The sequence below is a fragment of the Sebastes fasciatus genome, chromosome 15 (genome assembly GCF_043250625.1).
Source record: "Sebastes fasciatus isolate fSebFas1 chromosome 15, fSebFas1.pri, whole genome shotgun sequence".
Taxonomy (NCBI): domain Eukaryota; kingdom Metazoa; phylum Chordata; class Actinopteri; order Perciformes; family Sebastidae; genus Sebastes; species Sebastes fasciatus.
Window position 1 is genome coordinate 15,089,128 of NC_133809.1, and position 19,304 is coordinate 15,108,431.

Here is a 19,304-nt window from a genome sequence, read left to right on the forward strand (position 1 = left end):
GAAACCGGCCCAGCCGCCTCTTTTTTTTCCACATTCTCTATTTAAGTATTTAAGTCTTATGAATCTCACAGAGGCTTTTGAGGTCCCTTTTCCCTCTCCTTGCTCTTCTCTGTATCTCCGTTCTCTGTCACACTGGTGGGCTAGTTGACTGAAGTTGCTGGTTATCTGTCTAACTTTGACCCAGATGGAAATGTCAGGCCTTTTTTTGGCTGCAACCAGGGACTCCCGGCAGTGGCCATCTTATGCCCCTGGCTTTCTAAATATACAGCTGGAGTGTGGAGAGGTTGCGGCTGTGTGTGTGTGTCTGTGTGCGCGAGGATGAGTGTTTATGTGAGTCTGACTGAGAGAGAGAGAGAGAGAGAGACTATCGGGGCGCTGCCAACACAGGCATCATGATCCCTCTCATTTAGGGACCGCTAATTGGCAGTTAATTAGCAGAATTGACTCTGTTGTCAGATCCCAAGTGCCAGCCCCCCTACCAACACCCCCTACCCGCTAAGTTCATTTGATCTGGCTTGCTTTCTTGATGCTGTAATAATAATCCCATTTTATCTGTTTTGGAGGGAGAAAACACATTTGGAAAACCATATTTTCATTATTGGCAGAGTGAAACAGAACAGGCTGCCTGTTGGAGTAGGTCTCATTTTGTTTTTCCATTTTGTTCCGCAGTTGTTACACATCCAAATATCTGTTCGCGGTGCAATCTAGACACATGCCGTACTTACAGGATAAGCCGCGGTAGCCTTGAACAGCTGATGCTAATGTGCGCCACTGTGTTTATGTGTGCACTCACAGTATATGAACACATGGCGCTGTTGAAACGCTCAGTGTGATTAACAGGACCCACTCCCACTTTATCAGGCACTAGGGGCACATTGGGTCACGGCGTGGCAAGGACACCCACCGTGGCCATGCAGCGGCCCGGTGCCCACCTCGCTGTGTGTCTACAGTTATGAAAAACAGGTGGTGGTTTAAAAAAAAAAAAAAAAAAAAATTGGCAGTGTCGGGCGATCATGCACAAAAATGAATGCTTTTTTACTTGTTTTCCCATTACACGCTCAAGACTCTCCAAGGCTGTGGAATTCTCCCAGCAAAGACGGCATGCGAGGAGAACGAAGCCAGACGAGGCAAGATAGAGAGCTGAAAGAGGCATTACAGAGAGAGAGAGAGAGAGAGAGAGAGAGATGGAGAGAGATGGGGAGGAGGGAGGTCTTTGTACTTCTCTGCTCCTTTTGGCTCTTTTATTCCTCAACGGCTTGGTTTTATTGGTGGGTCGTTTAATAACAAGGGCTCCGCGTTTGAAATGAAGTCGAGCTGCGTTTGCGTGGGCGAGCCTCCTTTTTTTATTTTAAGATGGTAATTTCTGTACTAGGGGTGAGAACTGGAGAGAGAGAGAGAGAGAGAGAGAGAGAGAGAGAGAGAGAGAGAGAGGAACTCGGAGGGCAGAGCAAGAGGGTGAGAGTGTGGGAGAGGGAGAATTCAAGGAGAATACAAGGGAGGAAAGTAGGTTAATTTATTTCATTTGCAGGAAGAGGAAGAACTTAAAAAGAAGGAAGAAAAAAAAAAAAAGGTTGGTGATAGTGAGAAAGAAAGTGTAGGATGCTGTTTTCATGAACAAGCAGCTTAATGCACACGGGCAGCCACAGTAAGCCTGCCAGAATCTCCCTGTGCCTGAGGCCATCTGTGAGCAGAATAGCAATTTTATTACTTTGTCATTAAACCAATTTCACAGCAGTATTGTTTGTTAATGAGCAGCCGCAAACGAGCGAAGATGTCACGTACTAGAATAGCAGCAAGATTTGTGACCCCGGTTCTCCTCTGTCTCGTTCTGCCAACCTGTACCTCATTCTTATTCCTCTGCTCTTTCCGTCTTTCTTAACATCCTTACTGTCATCCTCCCTCTCTCCCTGCCATCCTCCCCATCTTGCTCATCCCTCCCTCCCACCCCCCTCTTATAGGGGTCCCTGGCCCATAAAAGGGGAAACTGCTGAAAGATAAAATGCAAAGTCTATACAGTCAAGTCTCTGTTTATGAGCTTCCATTTGCCTTTAGAGCTCATTGGGACGAATGGTTTCTCCATGGGCTTTCAGGGCGTGCAGCTGGAAACCCTGGGATATTGGCCTGTTATTTAGCTCTGAAGCCTGACATGGGTGCCAACGGCAAGTGCCAGCAGAGGGACTAGACGTATGAATAGGTGCATAAGTCCTTTTGGATTGTATGCTCGGTGACGTCATGCATTTTTTTTTTTGGTGATTTTTCAAAGTTGTTTAGAGCACTAGGTTTGATCACTGCTTTTTCAAAGTGGCAGTAGGCAGAATGTTTTTGGCATCATTGGGCAAAAATTACATAATAACCTTTCAGCATTTTGTAATTCAAGTGTTCTGAGAGATAACTACAGTTTTGCTCCTCCGCATGGCTCTGTTTTCAGGCTTTAAAAAATCTATGACGCGAGACTTTGGCCAATCACAGGTCATTTCAGAGAGAGCGTTCCTATTGAGCGCTCCTATTGGCTGTGCTCCGGCTGGTGGGCGGTGTTTGGTATTTCCTCAACTGATCTCAACATGGCTGCCGGGTCACAAACTTTCTCATTTTACAGCTGAACAGTACACTACAAGATGTTTCTGAAAACATTTGAGGCGAGAAATAGGCATTACAGTAACAGAATATTGATTAATATTTGATTATAAGGCTGCCTAGTTTGACTGTTTGATCGGAGTTTGCGAGTGATTGACGGCTGCTCAAAGACGGCAGGCTCCAGATCAGCTCTGATTGGTTGTTTACCTCTTGTCTGTGAAATCTTGCAGATGACGCAAAAGCAATTTTTTTTCAGATTACCTGTCTCATGCACTATTGTCAGGATATAGTGACCGTTTTATAAAATTAACTTTTTTTTAATCATATTTGCTCTACCCACTGCAGCTTTAATGGATTTGATTAGTGTTGGAGTGGTGCATTTAAGGAAAACGTCAGGTTAGTCTGTGTGGATTGGTCTGTTTTCACAAAGGACGCTTCAGCTGCTATATATGTGTCTTTACGGCTGTTTATGTTTTTACTCTGGAGGTCAGTTGGCACAGATCCTTGGTCTTTTTGTGGCTTATGACAGAGAGAGAGGCAGTGAGACAGACAGAGAGATTTAAACTGAGGCCCCAGAGGATCAGACAACCTGACAGAGTAGATTTGGAATAATTAGTTTTATCTACTGAGGGAGATAGCCAGAGGAGCTGTGTGTTAGCCACAGGGTGCTGCTATGTGTATCTATGTGGTGATGCTGAACGTTGTCTATGCGTTTGGGTGTATGCGTTTGGAGGGAGGGGTGAGGGTGCGAGGGACTAAAAAGGATAAAGGTGACCAGGTGTAACAGAATGGCCTTGAGGGTGTGTGTGTGTGTGTGTGTGTGTGTGTGTGTGTGTGTGTGTTGGAGCCAGAGAGGACAGGAGCTCCTTCTTTGGCTGAGCTCTTTAAACTCTGTGAACCTCTTACAAGGTATTTTCTCTCTGTCCAGGCATGCTCGTTCTCTCACTCTTTCTCTTTCTCTCTGTTTACCTCCCTCTTTCACACTTTGCTCTCCCTCTATCCCTGTGTTTTGGATATACAGTAACAGCATGTAAATGAGCTTCTATGTTTGCGTGGTGTCACGTTCAAAACAACCTCCCTCCCCCCCTCCTTTAACACACTGTGAGGGTGTTTTGGGATATGAAAGAGAAAGCGAGTTGTAATGACATCCTTAACAATGCACCAATGTGTTAGTCTTACCTGTTGTGGTGTGTGTGTGTGTGTGTGTGTGTGTGTTCTTTCCAAAGCTATGATTCATGGCCCGGTGCCCTATGTGGCTTTGAGGTGTAGGCCAATAAGCCCATCATGGAAGACCCTATAAATCAATATAGCCCTTTGTTTGTTTAAGCCATGCTCTGCCCCAGTTCAGGCCTGTTATGGATGAGATATCAGCGGAGTCGGTGCCAAGCAGAAAACGGGGAGGGAAAGGCGAGGAGGTAGGGAGGGAGTCACGGCGCCCTCTCCACAAAAACAATCCAATCTTAATTGGACCGTGGCCCAAAAATCTTGGAGACATCAAACCCGGTAATTAGCAATTTGGGAGAGGTGAGAAATAAACGGCGCATCTTGCCGCCGCCACGTTCTCCCCATGCACAAACACACGCATGTGCTTTGATGAAGTTATCAGAGGTAGCTGGAGGAATTAGCCACCATTAGCCAACACTATTACATGCATAACAAGATGCAGAGATAACAGAGGAAGAGCTGGATAAAGGGAAGGAAGGGGGGAGAACAATGAGGAGTACATTACCCTAATCTAGGGTTTCTCTCTTCCCAGGCTTATGAATATTTATCCCTCCCATTATCGACGATGATGTTTCAATTGGGGGAGTCTGTGAGCATGTGCGGCGAGGAGGGAGGGCGGCGGAAATGTCTTTTCCCTAGTGGGGGTGGAGGGCGTCTGCCTGTAGCCCCCCCAAGACATATCTGCTTTATCATCTTCTTGTTATACTGAAGCTTTCTGCAGCTTCCTCACAGGCACAAGCTGAAGAAGACTCCAAAATGATCTATCTGTCATTTGTTAGAAAGTTACTGAAATAATAGCAGATGTCAATGTGAAACTCATGCCTGGTTTAGGATATTTTAATCATAAGGTGACATAGTTTCATCTTCTTGCAGCCTAGTTGAAAGAAAACATCCAAAATACACATTTGGTGTATATGTTACTACACTTTTTACATTTATAGAGTTCTCCTAAATTCACCAAAAGTTAGTGTTAGATAATGCCTCATTTGCATATTCAAACATAAAATTTCAGAAAACTTGTAATAGAGGAAATAACTGTCTGAATGTAAGTAATCAACTGGGGAAGTTTTATGGCGATATCTATTGTCTTGCAAAATGTATGGAATACAATCCATATCTTTAAAGGCAGTTATCTCCACTTCAGTAGCACTTACCAAACCTTCCAGATTAATTCCTATCTATATTCTGAAGGTTTTTACAGAGGGGTTTGTTCATATATCATTCATAGCCTGATTTATAGAATATATTATTCCTAAAAACATGGCGAAAATTGATTTTTATTCTTGTTGTTGACAGTATTTTCTGATTTATGAAGTGATAAAAATAGATATCCCAAATTCCCCCTGTTGCCTTTAATGTGTCAACAAAGTGAAACAAGGACTTTGAAGCAGGCTTTATCCAATGTTCAGATTTCTGTTCTGGAAATGTATGCATATTAGCACATATTAAATAAGATAATAACTCATTTGCATATTTAAACATCAAATTTTAGAAAACTTGTAATACAAAAAATAATTGACTTAATGCAAGTAATCAACTGGGGTAGTTTCATGTTGATATCTATTAGTTAAAAAGTGTACCCTATTCACCTGGTGTGTCTCCCCTTAACCTACAAAATAAAACACTTTTGAGGGGGTCATCTGAGGAAGAATCACTCACGACAGACTCACATTCTGCAGTGTAGGCTGAAATGAAGAGATTGTCGTGTTTGTTTGAGGCTGTCACATATGAAGGAGGCCAGTCAAAGCTGCACACAGTCAGCGGTAGAGCTGATCTGAGAGGCAGAGGGCTCGCTTCAGGCCACCAGGCACATCAGAGTCCCCGTGGTCCGCTCCACAGTGTCAGCGCTGCCAGCAGTCCCCTCCACAAACAACTGCTATTTATATCACTTGCCTGCTGCTGGGCTTTTTAGCCCTAAACTCTGCTGCTGACCGAGCCTGCACATGTGTGTGTGTGTGTGTGTGTGTGTGTGTTTGTGTGCTTATGTGTGTCAAAGCGATTATGTGCAATTGAAACTGAAGATTAATTATTCAATAGGGAAGTCAGAGGCAAGCTGACAACGTTTGACCGATGACTCTCGTGGTCACTAATATGTGCAAACACACTCGCTCAAGACACATCACGGAAAACGCGGTTGGTCAAAAAACAGTCGCTCACATGCCAGAGGCACAATGATGAGAGGATGATGACATCCCAGTGGGAGGGAGAATCCCTTTCCAAACACACCAGTACTCTCCCAGTAGGCTGGCTCTCAAGGACACCTAAACCGAGGCATAAGAGAATCTCTATCCACGAGGTTTAGGTGTCACTTTTTAATTGCTCAAACTGCTGTTCATGTTCACTGCCCTAAATTCGTGGTTAATAGTACAGCAGTGTGAGGAGAGAAAAAGTGAGTGGCAAGCAGAGAGAGGAGCATGTGCATATATATATATGTTTGGGGGGCGGGGTGGTAAAATGGGGGCAACCTCCCATTGGCCCTGCTTTCTGACTCCTGCTAATGCATTTGAGATTCAGGAGTTAATGTCTGCAAGTGTGTGTACAAGTGTACCCAAGCATGCATGTGTGTTGCGTAAGGACGTAACTGTTGAAGCCCCTCTTGGCGGGGCCTCCTCTTCTTCTTCTCCTCTTTGAGCCGAACCCATTATAGTCTTATAAAAGGAGGGAGAAGAAGAGACGTTTGATATGAAGCAAAGGAAATAGATTGGCCTTATTTCCTGCCTGGCTGCCGCGGCGCAGACACTTGTGTTGCCTAGACGATGCAGGCAATTGACACTCAATTTTGTTTGAAATATCACGCCTCTATCATGCCATTATCAGCTTCCCCTGGTAATCCACAAAGCCGCCCTGTTTGATATCTGACAATAAGGGGGGAGTCACAGAGTCGCGGAATCTCTCACTCGATTACCAGGCAGAGAGAGAGAGAGAGAGAGAGAGGAGGAAAAGGGTTGAGAATGAAAGGAAGCAGAAGACGATGGAGCGAGAGACAAAGAGAGGGTGAAAGAAATAGAGATGGAAAGATAGTGCAGGAGGGAGAAAAAAAAAGTCACACATTTGTATGATAGCAGTGAGGAGTGGATGGAAACGGAGATTATACCTGCCCGCGCCGCAGAGACGTACAAAGGAGCCCAACAGGCTTGGCATTGTGGGGGAAAAAAAGAGAAATCTGGGCAATAGGGGTGGCACTCTTCTTCACAAGTGAGAAAATGGGGCGATCTTGTGAGCACACCCTCTCATCTCAGGAGGGCTGATGGGTAGGCCGGGGTAATGATAGAGCTGGATTCATTCTTTCTTTCTATCCCCCCACTTGTGTGTGTGTGAATATCTGTGTTTGTGTGCCAGCCTGCCAGCACGTCTCTGTTCTATTTCTCGCTGGCCCTGCATGAAAGCAGGAAGCCCTCACCCACCCAAAAAGGTGAGAAACCGGCGTATGGGGAATGAGCGTTACCTTCCAGCGCTTGACGACCTCTGTCACGCGCTATGTGCCTGAACCTTTGACGGGGGCGGGGGGAGGATAATATTGACATATGTTGAATGTTTTCAGATGCTCTTAAAACACAGCTGCTGGTCCCTCGGCTCCTGGGCAGGCAGAGAATACCGTTTGTGCACCTATGCACGTTAATAAGGTGTTGTCTTAAGGGAGGGAGCCCAAGAGTAAGAGCAAGAGGGGCCTCGCTAACAAGGGAGATGTGGATCAAGTCTTTCCTTAATCCCCCCTGTCTGCTGGTGATATTCAAAAATAACAGCGTTAGTAAAAACATTCCAGGGCAGAGGTGCCAGCCTCTGAGGAAAGGGAGGTTAATGACGGGAAATATTAGGGGACTGTCTGGGTAGAGAGAGCACCCTCCCTCCTAACATCAGAAAACTGGTAGAGCTAGGGCAGGTTAGCTATGTTGGGTTGCTACAATAAGGTCTCTTTCATACAGGTGTGTTGACGCCTGGGGCAGGCTTGGCCTCGGTCCATTCCATTCACCCTGGCTGATTTGAACAATAACTATCATATCTCTTAAAAGAGAAGGGAGGGTGAAGCGTCAAGATGCCTGAGAGCTGTGTCGGGTCCAAGAAAAAACCCCGCTGCCGTTGTCAGAGCTTGTTGATGTTGAGGAAAAAACGGGCACTTTTTTTTTTTTTATCCCCCCCCTCCCTTCTCCCTCCATAACCCCCACATTTTTTTTTCCTCTCCTCCTTTCTCCACTTCTGCACTGGATTCAGCGTTTTTGTGCCGTAGGACAGAGTGTGGTGAGGAGACAGAGGAACAAAGTGCTGCTGTGTGGAGCAGCAGCTGCTGCTTGCCGGATCAAAGGGGCAACAAGCGTGGTCTTCCTGGCCCAACGCTGCTCTGGAGGTGTTTGACGGACAGTCAGCAGCTGGGGCCGCACAGCCCGCCATGCAGGGGTCAGGCTGCTGGACTGCAAGGCCCAGGGGTGACATGCCCTCACTGGACAGGGGGAAGAGGGGAGAAGGTGTTAGATGGGAGGGTAAATAGAGGGAGATGTCTATGTTTGTTTCCTTTGTTGTTTGTCTTGCTGTTGTAGTTCAGAGCGTCACATCTGGGATTATTACTGTATATTTCACATTGTATCGGCCCCGTACTCTTTTGTGATGAGCCGGTGAATTCTCACTTATTCATCATAATGCATAGGCGGTAGTTGAAGTTTGATTTTAAGGGTAAAACCATCACTAGAATAGCGTTGCTCCACACTGCAGTATTCCTTCCACCTCTTTTGCGCTGACAGAAAAATCGGAGCGAGAAAAGAGAGACAGACAGGGGAGCGAGCATGCCGCAGTGCTATTGATTTATTTTAATTAGCTGCTCGTTAAATCGTGTCAGTTTGCAACACAAATATATAATTCTTTGTCTGATTTTCCACTCGAGTCTTAATGACTCGTACTCCCCGGGTTTCCAGAGAGGAATGACTTCTGCAGCTAGACTGACAATGCAAATGTTACTCATATTGGACTGAGGAAGAGGAGGAAGAGGAGGGAGGGAGGCGGGGAGAGGGGGGGGGATGCCACAAAAGGGCAATGAGTGGAGTAATAAAAAGGGAAAGAAAAACAGGTCAGTGAAAGTCCATGGAGGAGAGGTGAAACAGTCCCCCTTTGAGAGGCAGACAAAAGAGTGTGGAGGGGGGTATGGAGGCACAGTGGATGAGAGAGAGACACAGAGGTAAAAACTATGTAAACACAGTGGCTGCCCTAAACGTGGGCCCTCTCTGACGTTCCTAAAAAACGATCCCGCCTCGCTCCGCTTCACATCTGCACTAAATCAAACACGGGGGTGAGGTAATGTTCGCCCGGCTTATGTCTCTTGACTCCTGTTTTAACTTAAAGAAGGGATTGAAAAAGGGATGAGCTTGAGGAAGTTTCCTACCCTACCTATCTCTTCGTCCTTTATCTCCATCGTGGTTGGAGCCTGTGAAAAGCTCCTTTGTGTTAGTTTATGATAAATCCATAGATACTGTAAGTTCAGTCTGGTGGCAAGCTGTTACACGGGGCCTGTTAGGAGCATGTGAGCTGATTCAATCAGTGTTGTTGACACTACAGTAGATCAGTGTTGGAGGTTCAGTAGCCCCAGACTGCCCCACTGTCTGACTGGACCATAATTAGTGTTTGCTTATACTAAACACACCCTCCTCACGGGGTTAATTTGCATCCACTTCCTGGTAAAAGGACACTGAGTGTTTCACTCCTTTCTGCCTGTCTTTCTTTTTTTTTTGGTGGTGGTGGTGGAGGGGTTTGGATCAAACTAAAGCCTTCCTCCTTTGATTCCAGTGAGTTGTGACTCAATCGCTGGGGGTTTGGAATCTTTATTTCTGTCTGAAGCAGCAAGTATGGAAGCAATGAGCTCTAATAGGAACCAGAGGACAGTCATGTTTGCAAGCAGCGATCGGGGATTGAGTTCAGCACGTTCTCGTTCAGATTGTGTTGCATCTAATCTTCCTGCAAAGACAGACAGACAGGGGCCCAGGAATTTGACTGACAAACGGAAACTTGCCCCCATGTCCCTGCTGGCACATGAGCACTCAAAACGGGCATATGCAGGTCAGCCGTGAAGGCAATAAACTGTCGACGATTTCTGCGTCACAGTTTCGAAGCCGCCTCGCTTGTGCGGGCTACATTTTGGAGCAGTCCGGCGCTCGTTTCTTCGGAGAATTCATGTTTAGTATTTCTCTGTTTCCCTCTCCTGGCTCTGGCTCGGTTTCTTTCTTTCATCACAAACTTGTCAAACGAGTGACCCTACTCCTGATTGGCCGGGTTCCCTCCGATCTCCAAAGCAATTGGCTCTCTCCCACTCTCACTCTCTCTCTCTCTCTCTCTCTCTCTCTCTCTATCTCTATCTCAACTCTCTCGCTCGCTCGCTCGCTCTCTCTCTTGGCTGTGCTCCAGGGTAGGGTGGTTTGGCATGACGATTTCTCAGGGAAGGAATGCTGACAACAGGAGCGAGTTACCAGGTGTGGCTGCGAGTCAGTTAACCAGAAACAAGGCCTTTCTGACAGATTGAGATGAGGAAGCAAGAAGAAAAAAAAACTCCCCAAGCACTGAGTCAGACGGACTGGTTTTGCTGTGTTTTCATCTGCAAACTTCCAGTAACCTTCCGTAGTATTTGTCAACTTTCTTTTATGGTGATGATGCACTTGGTTTGTCGCATTAAAGGGTCATAAAGTTAAAGGACTCTACTTCATAAAATAGAGGCACATGGTGTGTTTTAGGATTATGTAACTTCCCTATTAAGTCTCTTCTTCTTGCACTCACTCGCACACACACACACACACACACACACACACACACACACTGGGTATAGCATAACATTGTATGCTAGCCAGGCTATTTAACACCTAAGCTCACACACACCCCTGTGTATGTGAGCAGATATTAGTAACCAGGGATGCTGTGTTGATCCAGCCTGGCGGAGACCCCGTGTCAAGTGGACTCCTGCTGCCCTGGCTCCATCATTCATATCTGCCTGTTATATCCCTCTTCGACCTGCACAGCCACACCACTCAGAGCGCTAGTAAACTTAGCACTCTATACCGTCATGGACAGTGTATCTGCATGTGTTTGTACACACGTGTTGTTCAACGCAACGCAATGTCAGCGGGAAGTGCTACCGTAGGCCAATTGGCAGTAGCGTGTGAAGAATGCGCCGATGTGCACATACACACATATTGGCTGACATTGTGCGTACATATTCACACGCACGCTCCAACGCATTCTTAGCACCGCAAGAGCAGTTTTTGATACGCGACTTGAAAATGTGTTATTGGCCAAGAAGAGACCGGTTGCCCACGTTAAACAGCAAGTGGGCCGCTGCCCCCGCCGGCCCGCTTTCTCCCGGAGTAATGTACACATTCTGAGCTGTATCCCGAGGAATGACCTCCACACGACCTCCTAACCTTGCCTTTTAATTATTTGTTTGAAGACAGCATGGAGTTCCCATGCTGAGAGGCACTCTGTGTGCATGTGTGTGTGTTGGCGTTTTTCTGTGCTCTAACATTGAGCAGAGGCAGGCCATAATAAGCTAGACCACCAGATGTAGATAATAAAACATGGGGCTTTGGGTTGGAGGTTTTTTAGCTAGTGTCCCCTGTGAGCCTCCTGTGTTCTGGTTAGTCTACAGACACACTGGCGGTGGCTGTGGTCATGTCCACGGTGTCGATGTGTAGATTTACAGCGCGCGCACGTTGTGTTTTAGCGAGTGGTTGGGAATTCGGAGTCCCCTGTGGTCAACCTCTGTGTCTCTCTCAGGGCCTCGGGTCCGTCCATCTATCCGTCCGTCCCAGTTTGACTTCATCTCTGGAGGATTCCCGGTGGTGTTGTTCTAAGCACACACCATTAGCAGCTCACGGGTCGAGGGAAAACAGTGTTATCAGGCCTGGCTCTGATAATCTCAATTGGCTTTACTCAGACTGATAAAAGGTGCTCTAAGGCCACAAGAGGGGCCCTTGGTCACCCCCCTCCACTCCCTCCAGTGCACCGCATTGCCTCCCCGTTACTGTGGCAACTTGTTTAGCGTACAAAAACAGAGCCTTTATGTATGTGTGTGTGTGTGTGTGGGTGATATGGTGGTTGGCCAACAGGGAATGTTGACAAGAAGCAGGTCCATCTCAGAAAGCAGCTTGGAGGGGAAAATATTTAAATGTGTTTGCGTACACGACAATGAGCTTTGAGTTTTGTCAATGAGAGCAAACACCCGGATAGGAAAAACACAAGAGGAAGAACATTGTTTTTTAAAGGAACATCTAGACAGACACTTTGATCCTGCAGCATACTCTCCAGTACTTCCTCTTCAGTCACTGGAAACCGTATGGGCAAATTTAGCACCTGGCAAGAACATTCCTGATATTATGTGTTTATGGTTATGTCCCAGAATAGGTAAGAATGCACGTGGTTGTGATTTTGAGCCCCTTGGTGCGTCTAGCAAGCAAGAAAGCAGGACATATATTTTAGCAGGCCTTGCACTCTGAGCTTAAAGAAGGGAGTGTGATACCAGGAATGTCTTACTGTTTACTTGCTCAGCTGGTTTTGATGCTGGAAGCGTCTTTCTGCCGTAAGCACTGCAGGCATTTCTGACAGCATAGCTATCTAAGAATGCTTTGTCCCCTTTGTTCTATCAAAAAAAAAAAATACTTTCACAGTTAATAAACCTTAATCCTCATTCCTCCCTTAAATCACAAGTCATGCATTACAATCATATAATTTCCAATCCAACTCCCCACTTCCCTTCCTCCACTTCTCGTTCTCATATGGATGCGTTTCATCTTTTTCTCTCAGGGGCCCGGCGGCACCCCTGCGTACCTGCACTCTGGATGCCCCCTGGCAAATGAGCACCGCGTCTCTCTTTTCCCAACCGTGCATTTTGTACGTTTAACCATGTCACTTTGAGCCGGGCAGATTACAGGCGTTTAAGTTCATTGGAGAAGGTAAGGGCAGGTATCAGGGCTTCATGGGGGATTAGGAGCCCAAATTGGTTCCAGCTCTCCCTTCCTTCTAATGACCAGTTCTTTACCGTACTGATGGTGCCGTGGCCCGTACGTTAGAGGAGGGCGGTGGCCTGTGGGGGCCTTTTTTTTCTCTCTCCTCTGCTTTTTTGGAACCAGCAAAGGACTCCATGCTGGACAGCTCCAACGTGATTTGAAACCCCTCTTTAATATCAACCACATGGTGGTACCTGTAGCGCTCAGTCCACGCTCGCGTTTTTTGTTTTAGTATGTGAAAGTGAATGAGACAAAGGGGAAGAAAGGTGGAGAGCTTGCTCGGCCTGAGTGGCCAGCTTGCGTCCGACACAGCCCAAGGCGTCTCCATTCCAAAGTTAAAAAGGTTGCCCCTGGCTGGCAGTCACCTCCAGATGACCTCCGGCTCCACACTGGAAAAGCCACAGGAGCAAGGCAGGCTGGGGAGGCTTTGTGGAGCTGCACTTATTCGCTGCTGTGGTGGTGATAAAACTTCAGACAGCCTAATTGATGGGCTCGCTGACATAACAATACCTTGTGAAAGTACGGAGTGGCCCATGCCTGGTCCTCATTTCTAGACAGCTGGAAGGGGAGCAGAACCCCCTACAATGCAGCCAGAGTGGGGGTCCCACAGAGGGGAAGGGTGGAGGTGGAGGTGGGGGTAGGGGGGTAGTAATGAAAGGAACCATTTGTGTCCTGCACTTTGCTAACGTAAAGCTCACTTTGAAAGTCCAACGGGTGATAACACTCCAGGAATAACGTTGTTTTGGAGAAGGAGCCGTAGACAGGATACTGTACACATTGTATAAAGTTGCTGTGTGCAACAACTGGCTGCAGGAAGAGAGAGGGATGTGCCACGGCGAGGGTTCTTCTGTGCCCAAGCTGCACTTAATACTTGAGGAATGTCTCCCCGGTGCCCATAGCAACCAAACGTAATCAAAAGCTTTATTAAAAGAGGGGGGAATAGATCATAAGGAACATTAAAAGTATCCCTCGCTGGGTTCCCAAGTCAGCACACAATTGCCCTTTTGTTTGTTGCTGTTTTGTTGTGAGCGCCTTTTCTCAAGGACTCGGTGGCTAATGTTGCCATTAAGTCATGCAAAACTGTTTTGTCTTTGTGGTGGCTTGTGATGAATCTCTCCGTGTGTGAATGCAGGGTGATTTAAAGTTTGTTTTTCTCCTCTTTCTCCTCTCTGCCAGGTTCATTAACGCCAGGAGAAGAATAGTACAGCCCATGATTGACCAGTCAAATCGAGCAGGTAAAAAAACCCCAAAAAAACAGCCAACGTACAGCAGCTTCTCTCTCTTTTCTTTCCCCAGCATGAAGACACCCTTTCCAAATCCTTTACTGGCATGCTCATCATGCCTGGAGCCCAGATTTTTTTAAAGGGGCACCCTACATGTTCCCACCCATCCCACCAAAAATCCCTTCTACTCACTCCTGTTCCTCTCCCTCCCTTCATCCCCTCTTCCATTTTCTGTATGAGATGCGGGCCGTTTGCTGATTGACTCTAATTGGAGATTTCCCAGTCTAAGTGGAGGGAGAGGTATATTAGCACTCTCTCTGTGAATTACTAATTGGACACAAGAGGAGTGCCAGAAATGCTAGCAGCAATTTATGAGTTATCTCCTTTTTTTTTTTTTTTTTCCAGTGCAGGGTTAGGGGGGGATTCCCCTCACTTTTTCTGTTGCATTTTTATTTTATTCCCTCAAGAATCACTGTTCTGGATTTTGACATTAAGTAGTCATTCAGCACATTTCAAATATCAAAACTGCTACATAGCTGCTTAGTCAAATTTCCAGTTTAACAGAATCAGTTAATGTCATGAAAACTGCCCTTAAGAGGGAGTTTAATACTGATTAAATCAGATCTGATGTTTTGATTTAACGCCAACGCAGAGATGTTCTTTAAAAACAGATTATGGAAAGCTTCATATTGTTAATTGATAACGTGTATTTCACGTATCCCATTGTGCTCAGATTACAAAAAAGCACTAACCGAGTAGTAAACACGCCACTCCCGTGTGATCCCGCGGAATGATTCAGTCGCACTAAGCTTCATTGACTTTGGCATTACCAAAAAGAAGCCGAGTAATTTGTCTCAGGGAGGGAAAAGCTGTTTTTGTTGATTAGCGAGCTCCCGGTCTTAAAAAAAAAAAGGTCCCCACACACCGGGGCGGAGGTTGTTCAAAACGAACATGAGCCGTGATTAAGAAATGAGATGCACTCACGAATGTGGGTGACTCTTTCTTCAATCGCTGCGCTCTTTGTGTTGAATATTTGTCAGCAGGCGACCGACGTGTGCCAATCAACAATCTCTACAAAAACAGCATGACTAACAGCTCCCCCCCTAATCTTTACGAATTACAGATTAACCAAGATAATACTGTTATAGCACTGTTTTCTACAGTCTCCTTCATTAGGGCTAATAGTAGGCAAAACAAGATACAACTGAGCAAATTGATTGCTACTGTATCATGACAGATAATCAGGTGAATCATTCAGAATATTCAATTAGAGTTGTATGTTATGTTTAAGAGTAGATGAGCAGTGACTGGGCGAAGTGCCCCATGGCCGGCATTCTTCTCATCCTGTCAAACTGCATGCTTTCTTCTTCTTAGAGAACAATGTATCTCCTGTGAGTGTGGTTTTGAATGACACTGGTGTGTGTTTGTGAGCGCCTGTGTGTGTGCGTGCTTGCATGCATGGGGGCCTACTGTATGCGTGTTCGCATGCCACGCGTCAGTCAATGCGGTCCACAAACATGAGCACAATGTCTTTCAGTATGTTTGGGCTGGATCTGGGACAATTGCTGATTGTCTGGTGTGTTTTCTCTTCTTCTTCTCCTTCCTCCCTCCCCCCCTCCTCCCTTTTTCATGTCCACGTTTTGACTACAATCAGGTTTTCTTCTTGATCCTTCAGTGAGCCAAGGAGCAGCATACAGTCCAGAGGGCCAGCCGATGGGCAGCTTCGTGCTGGACGGTCAGCAACACATGGGGATCCGACCGGCCGGTAAGCCCGTCCAACCTCTCCGCCTTCATCCGTCTTCCCTCCGTCATGCCTGCTCTACCAGACACCAGTTTCACCCTCCCCCCCAGTTATCGCACAGCTGATCAACACTGATCCTCTTGTCTGTAGCATGAGATTTAGTCACCTCAGCACGGAGCAGGTCCCCGAGTCAACCACGTAAACCTAATACTAACAAGTGCTACACAACCACAGTTCTCTTTAAACCCCCCCCCCCCCCCCCCCCCCCCCCCCCCCCCGTTCCCCAGACTGTCTTGCTTGTTTTTTTTTCTCTCTAATCTAACACATCTGGGAAAATCCTTCACGAATGATCATAACAAAGGGGTTTGTGGGATGCCATGCAAAATAAAAACTTTACATCTTTCACTTCCCCCTCCCTTTAATCCATCTAACGCTAACCTCATCCTCTCTATCAGCGGTTCTCCTCTGACCTCTCTGTGATTCTCCTGCTGACCCTTTTTTTCTGGCGTTTATCTTCTCTTTCTAGGGCCTATGAGTGGAATGGGGATGAATATGGGCATGGATGGGCAATGGCACTACATGTAACCTCCATCTTGTAAAGCAAAACGCAAAGAAAAAGGGGGAAGTAAGTACTGGGCTCTTTTCCTTGTCTTCTTTTTACACTTTGGTGCTGTGGGTTTTTATGTTTCTTCACCCACAATTCCCTTCCATTTCACCACCCCCTTCTTACACCCTGGCTGTAATTTTACAGCCCCCTGCTCCCTATAGCATCAACAACTAAGAGCCAGGATGCATGGCTGTTTTTAGCAAGACCTTTAAGGGGTAGAAGGGAGAGGGGAGGAGGCAGTAGCCAAGGATGAATTAAAGACTTGGGAAAAAGGGGGGAACCGTCCTGGGACAGAGAGGACCCGTCGACTTGTGGCGCCAGACAACAGGAACAACAACAAGAAGAAGGAAGGGAAGAAACAACCTGGCATGGCAAATTTATTTATCACAACAGCGCCATCGCTCTCCCCATCCCGGACAGCCAATGCAAATGTTGGACATTTAGGGAAAAAATAACATCTCCTGGGGAAGGGGCTGACGGGGAGAAATTAAGCAGGCTCCAGTGAAGCGATAAAGAAGGAGAAGTGAAACTGTCCTCCGAGTGACATAAATCTGTCTGGGGAAGGATTGATGCCCAAATTATCTTATATGCAAAGACGGGAACACCGCAGTACATTACGGTCCCCGAGCGAGATATACGGGCCGTGGGTGACATGGCCGATCCTTCACTGGGGGTTTGGTTTGAGCTGTGTAAAGGGAGGAATGAGTGTGTGTGGGGGACGGGGGGGGGCTGTGTGTTTTGATTATTTTTTACTGGACGGAGACGATTTAAGGGGGGGCGGGGGCCGGCGACTAGCCTGACCTGAGACTCGCAGACAAGAGCGAGGAGACATTGAGATAAATTTATAAGGTTGTAGACACAAGCATGACTGCATCTAAAAGGAGGGGATCTCTTTCACAGATACAGTGAGTCGCTGTCTTTCTGTCTCTCTCTCTCACACACACACACACACACGGCTAAATGGCGGCAGCCTGATTAAGCTGGCCATTCCGCCTCCCGCTAGTGCCACAGTGCTGACATTTGAAAAATCAAGACATATCACATCCCAAAGGCGGCAGGGCAGAAGAGATTTTATTTTAACACCTAAACTCCCTTTGCCCAATGAGGCACAATATAATAACACTTACCTTGATTAAAAGAACCCTTTATATGTAAATGGAGACTGGATTTTCTGAAGGGTCACAGCGGCAATTCTGCCGACAGAGATCATTTCACCCCTCTAGTCTTTGCTTCCTCTCTCTCTCTCTCTCTCTCTCTCTCTCTCTCTCTATCTTCCTCTGTCTCTCTCTGTCTCTCGCTCGTTTTCTCTCATCCCCTCCCGTCTTTGCTAATGGCGGCGGGAAAAAAAAAATCCGGAAGCAATGTTCCCTAAAACAGCCACACAGAGACAACATTTGCTCAGGTTGGCTAATTCTTAATATAGGGCTATATAATTTTGAGACTATTTAATTACGTAACATACTTTATGCTTCATGACCAATTACATTAATAGCTTAATACAGAGGAATATTATCCTCTCTTGATTTGATTACACAGCCACACAATATGGTATATTTGGTACTTAATTATGGCCAGCCATTGAGCAGGACCGCTGTGCCATAACAGAAGTGCACAGGGAGGCAGGCATGCAGAGATGGAGAGAGATGGGGAGAGAGAGAGAGAGAGCGAGAGAGAGGCCCAGTCTGTCCTCGGTTATTGTCTTCAGATGGTTTTACCACTCTTGTTAATAAAGGAGGGGGGTCTCAGATCTACTTAACAGAATGACTGCAGCTTACAAGACTGGAGATTACCAGCTTACAGTGTCAAAAACATCTGCTGGGCCTTTTAACAGGAGCTGCTCTAGGTTATATGGAGGTGAGGGCACCCATCATACCCCAACACCCTGCATGATTTATTTATTTTATGACCCCGGTAGTGAGGTTTTAAGAGACCTGCTCTGACAAACATGTGCATTTCAAATGAACTGACATGGAAAGGGGAGTATTAGAAAACGGCACAGCTTTCAACCAATGAGACTGGTCATTAATCTTGGCCTTTGCTGTCCCTTTTTTTCCCCCTCTCTCTCTCTCCTCTCCGTCCTCCTCCTCTTCCCCTCACCGGGGCCCTCCAGTGTAATTTCTTAATTGCAGTGTACTAAGGTGGAGGAATGCAGAGAGTGAGCATGCCTAGTGACCTTGCAGCGACCTCTCCCCTCCTATTACAGCTTCTAATCCCCCAGGGGTTCACATTACAAAGCAGGTCGGCCCAGACCCAATCCCAGAACCAGGCCCCCCTGGCTCCAGCAGGGACCCCTGCTCTCACTAGCCTTTCCCCAAGGTCCAGGCCTTTAGACCAGCCATGTTCCCATACTCCAGTCCCAGGCTCCAGGAGCAACCCCCCACCCACATCTTACTTTTTTTTGTTTCTGATTACAACAAACAGCCGTGTGAAAAGCCAAACAGTGGCACTGCTGAGCCAGCTCTGTGTCCTGGGTCCTGTCACAGTGTGAGAGGTGCCAGCATGCTGAGGTCTCCACACATATGAAGAGTCCATCTTAAAGGGACATCAATATACCCCACCTGTTTTTTCCCTTTCTTTTAACTTCCTTTTATCTTTGCTTCTACTTCCGACTCCATGCATTTTAAGAGCAGCACTTTGTTTTGCTTAAAATGCTCTCATTTAGGGTGGAACTGAGCCTTTTAATGCTGGTGATACAGCTAACTAAATTATTTAATAACTTCTTTAAGGGATTCTAAATCAAATATGTTCACACACAGAGGCTCGTCCCCCATGAGAGAAAGCCTGTTGGGTTTGTCGCTCGAGTCGGCTGGGGAATTGGCTGTTCCACTTGTAAAAGTATTAGCACTTCTCCACATCAATACAGCTTGGTTGGTTTTCCTCACGTCCTCCAGGACTGCAGTGTCTGTGGATGACTGAGGATCACTTTCCAACCTGAGACCTGACCACAACGCTATTGAGCATTG

General features: G+C 46.6%; 1 protein-coding gene across 8 annotated transcripts in view; it reads left to right on the plus strand.

Moving 5' to 3' along the window:
* The window catches only part of meis2a (Meis homeobox 2a), a 202,635-nt gene that overhangs the window by 181,338 nt on the left and 1,993 nt on the right, over positions 1-19,304 (plus strand). For 4 of the 8 annotated variants that reach the window (XM_074660036.1, XM_074660034.1, XM_074660037.1 and 1 more), the window contains 3 exons: positions 13,947-14,005; positions 15,648-15,758; positions 16,261-16,359. In XM_074660036.1, the coding sequence (XP_074516137.1) occupies positions 13,947-14,005; positions 15,648-15,758; positions 16,261-16,319 (229 nt within the window). In that variant the 3' untranslated portion in view covers positions 16,320-16,359. The remainder of the gene's footprint in view (positions 1-13,946; positions 14,006-15,647; positions 15,759-16,260; positions 16,360-19,304) is intronic. The other 4 variants (XM_074660035.1, XM_074660039.1, XM_074660041.1 and 1 more) reach the window with 1 other exon arrangement.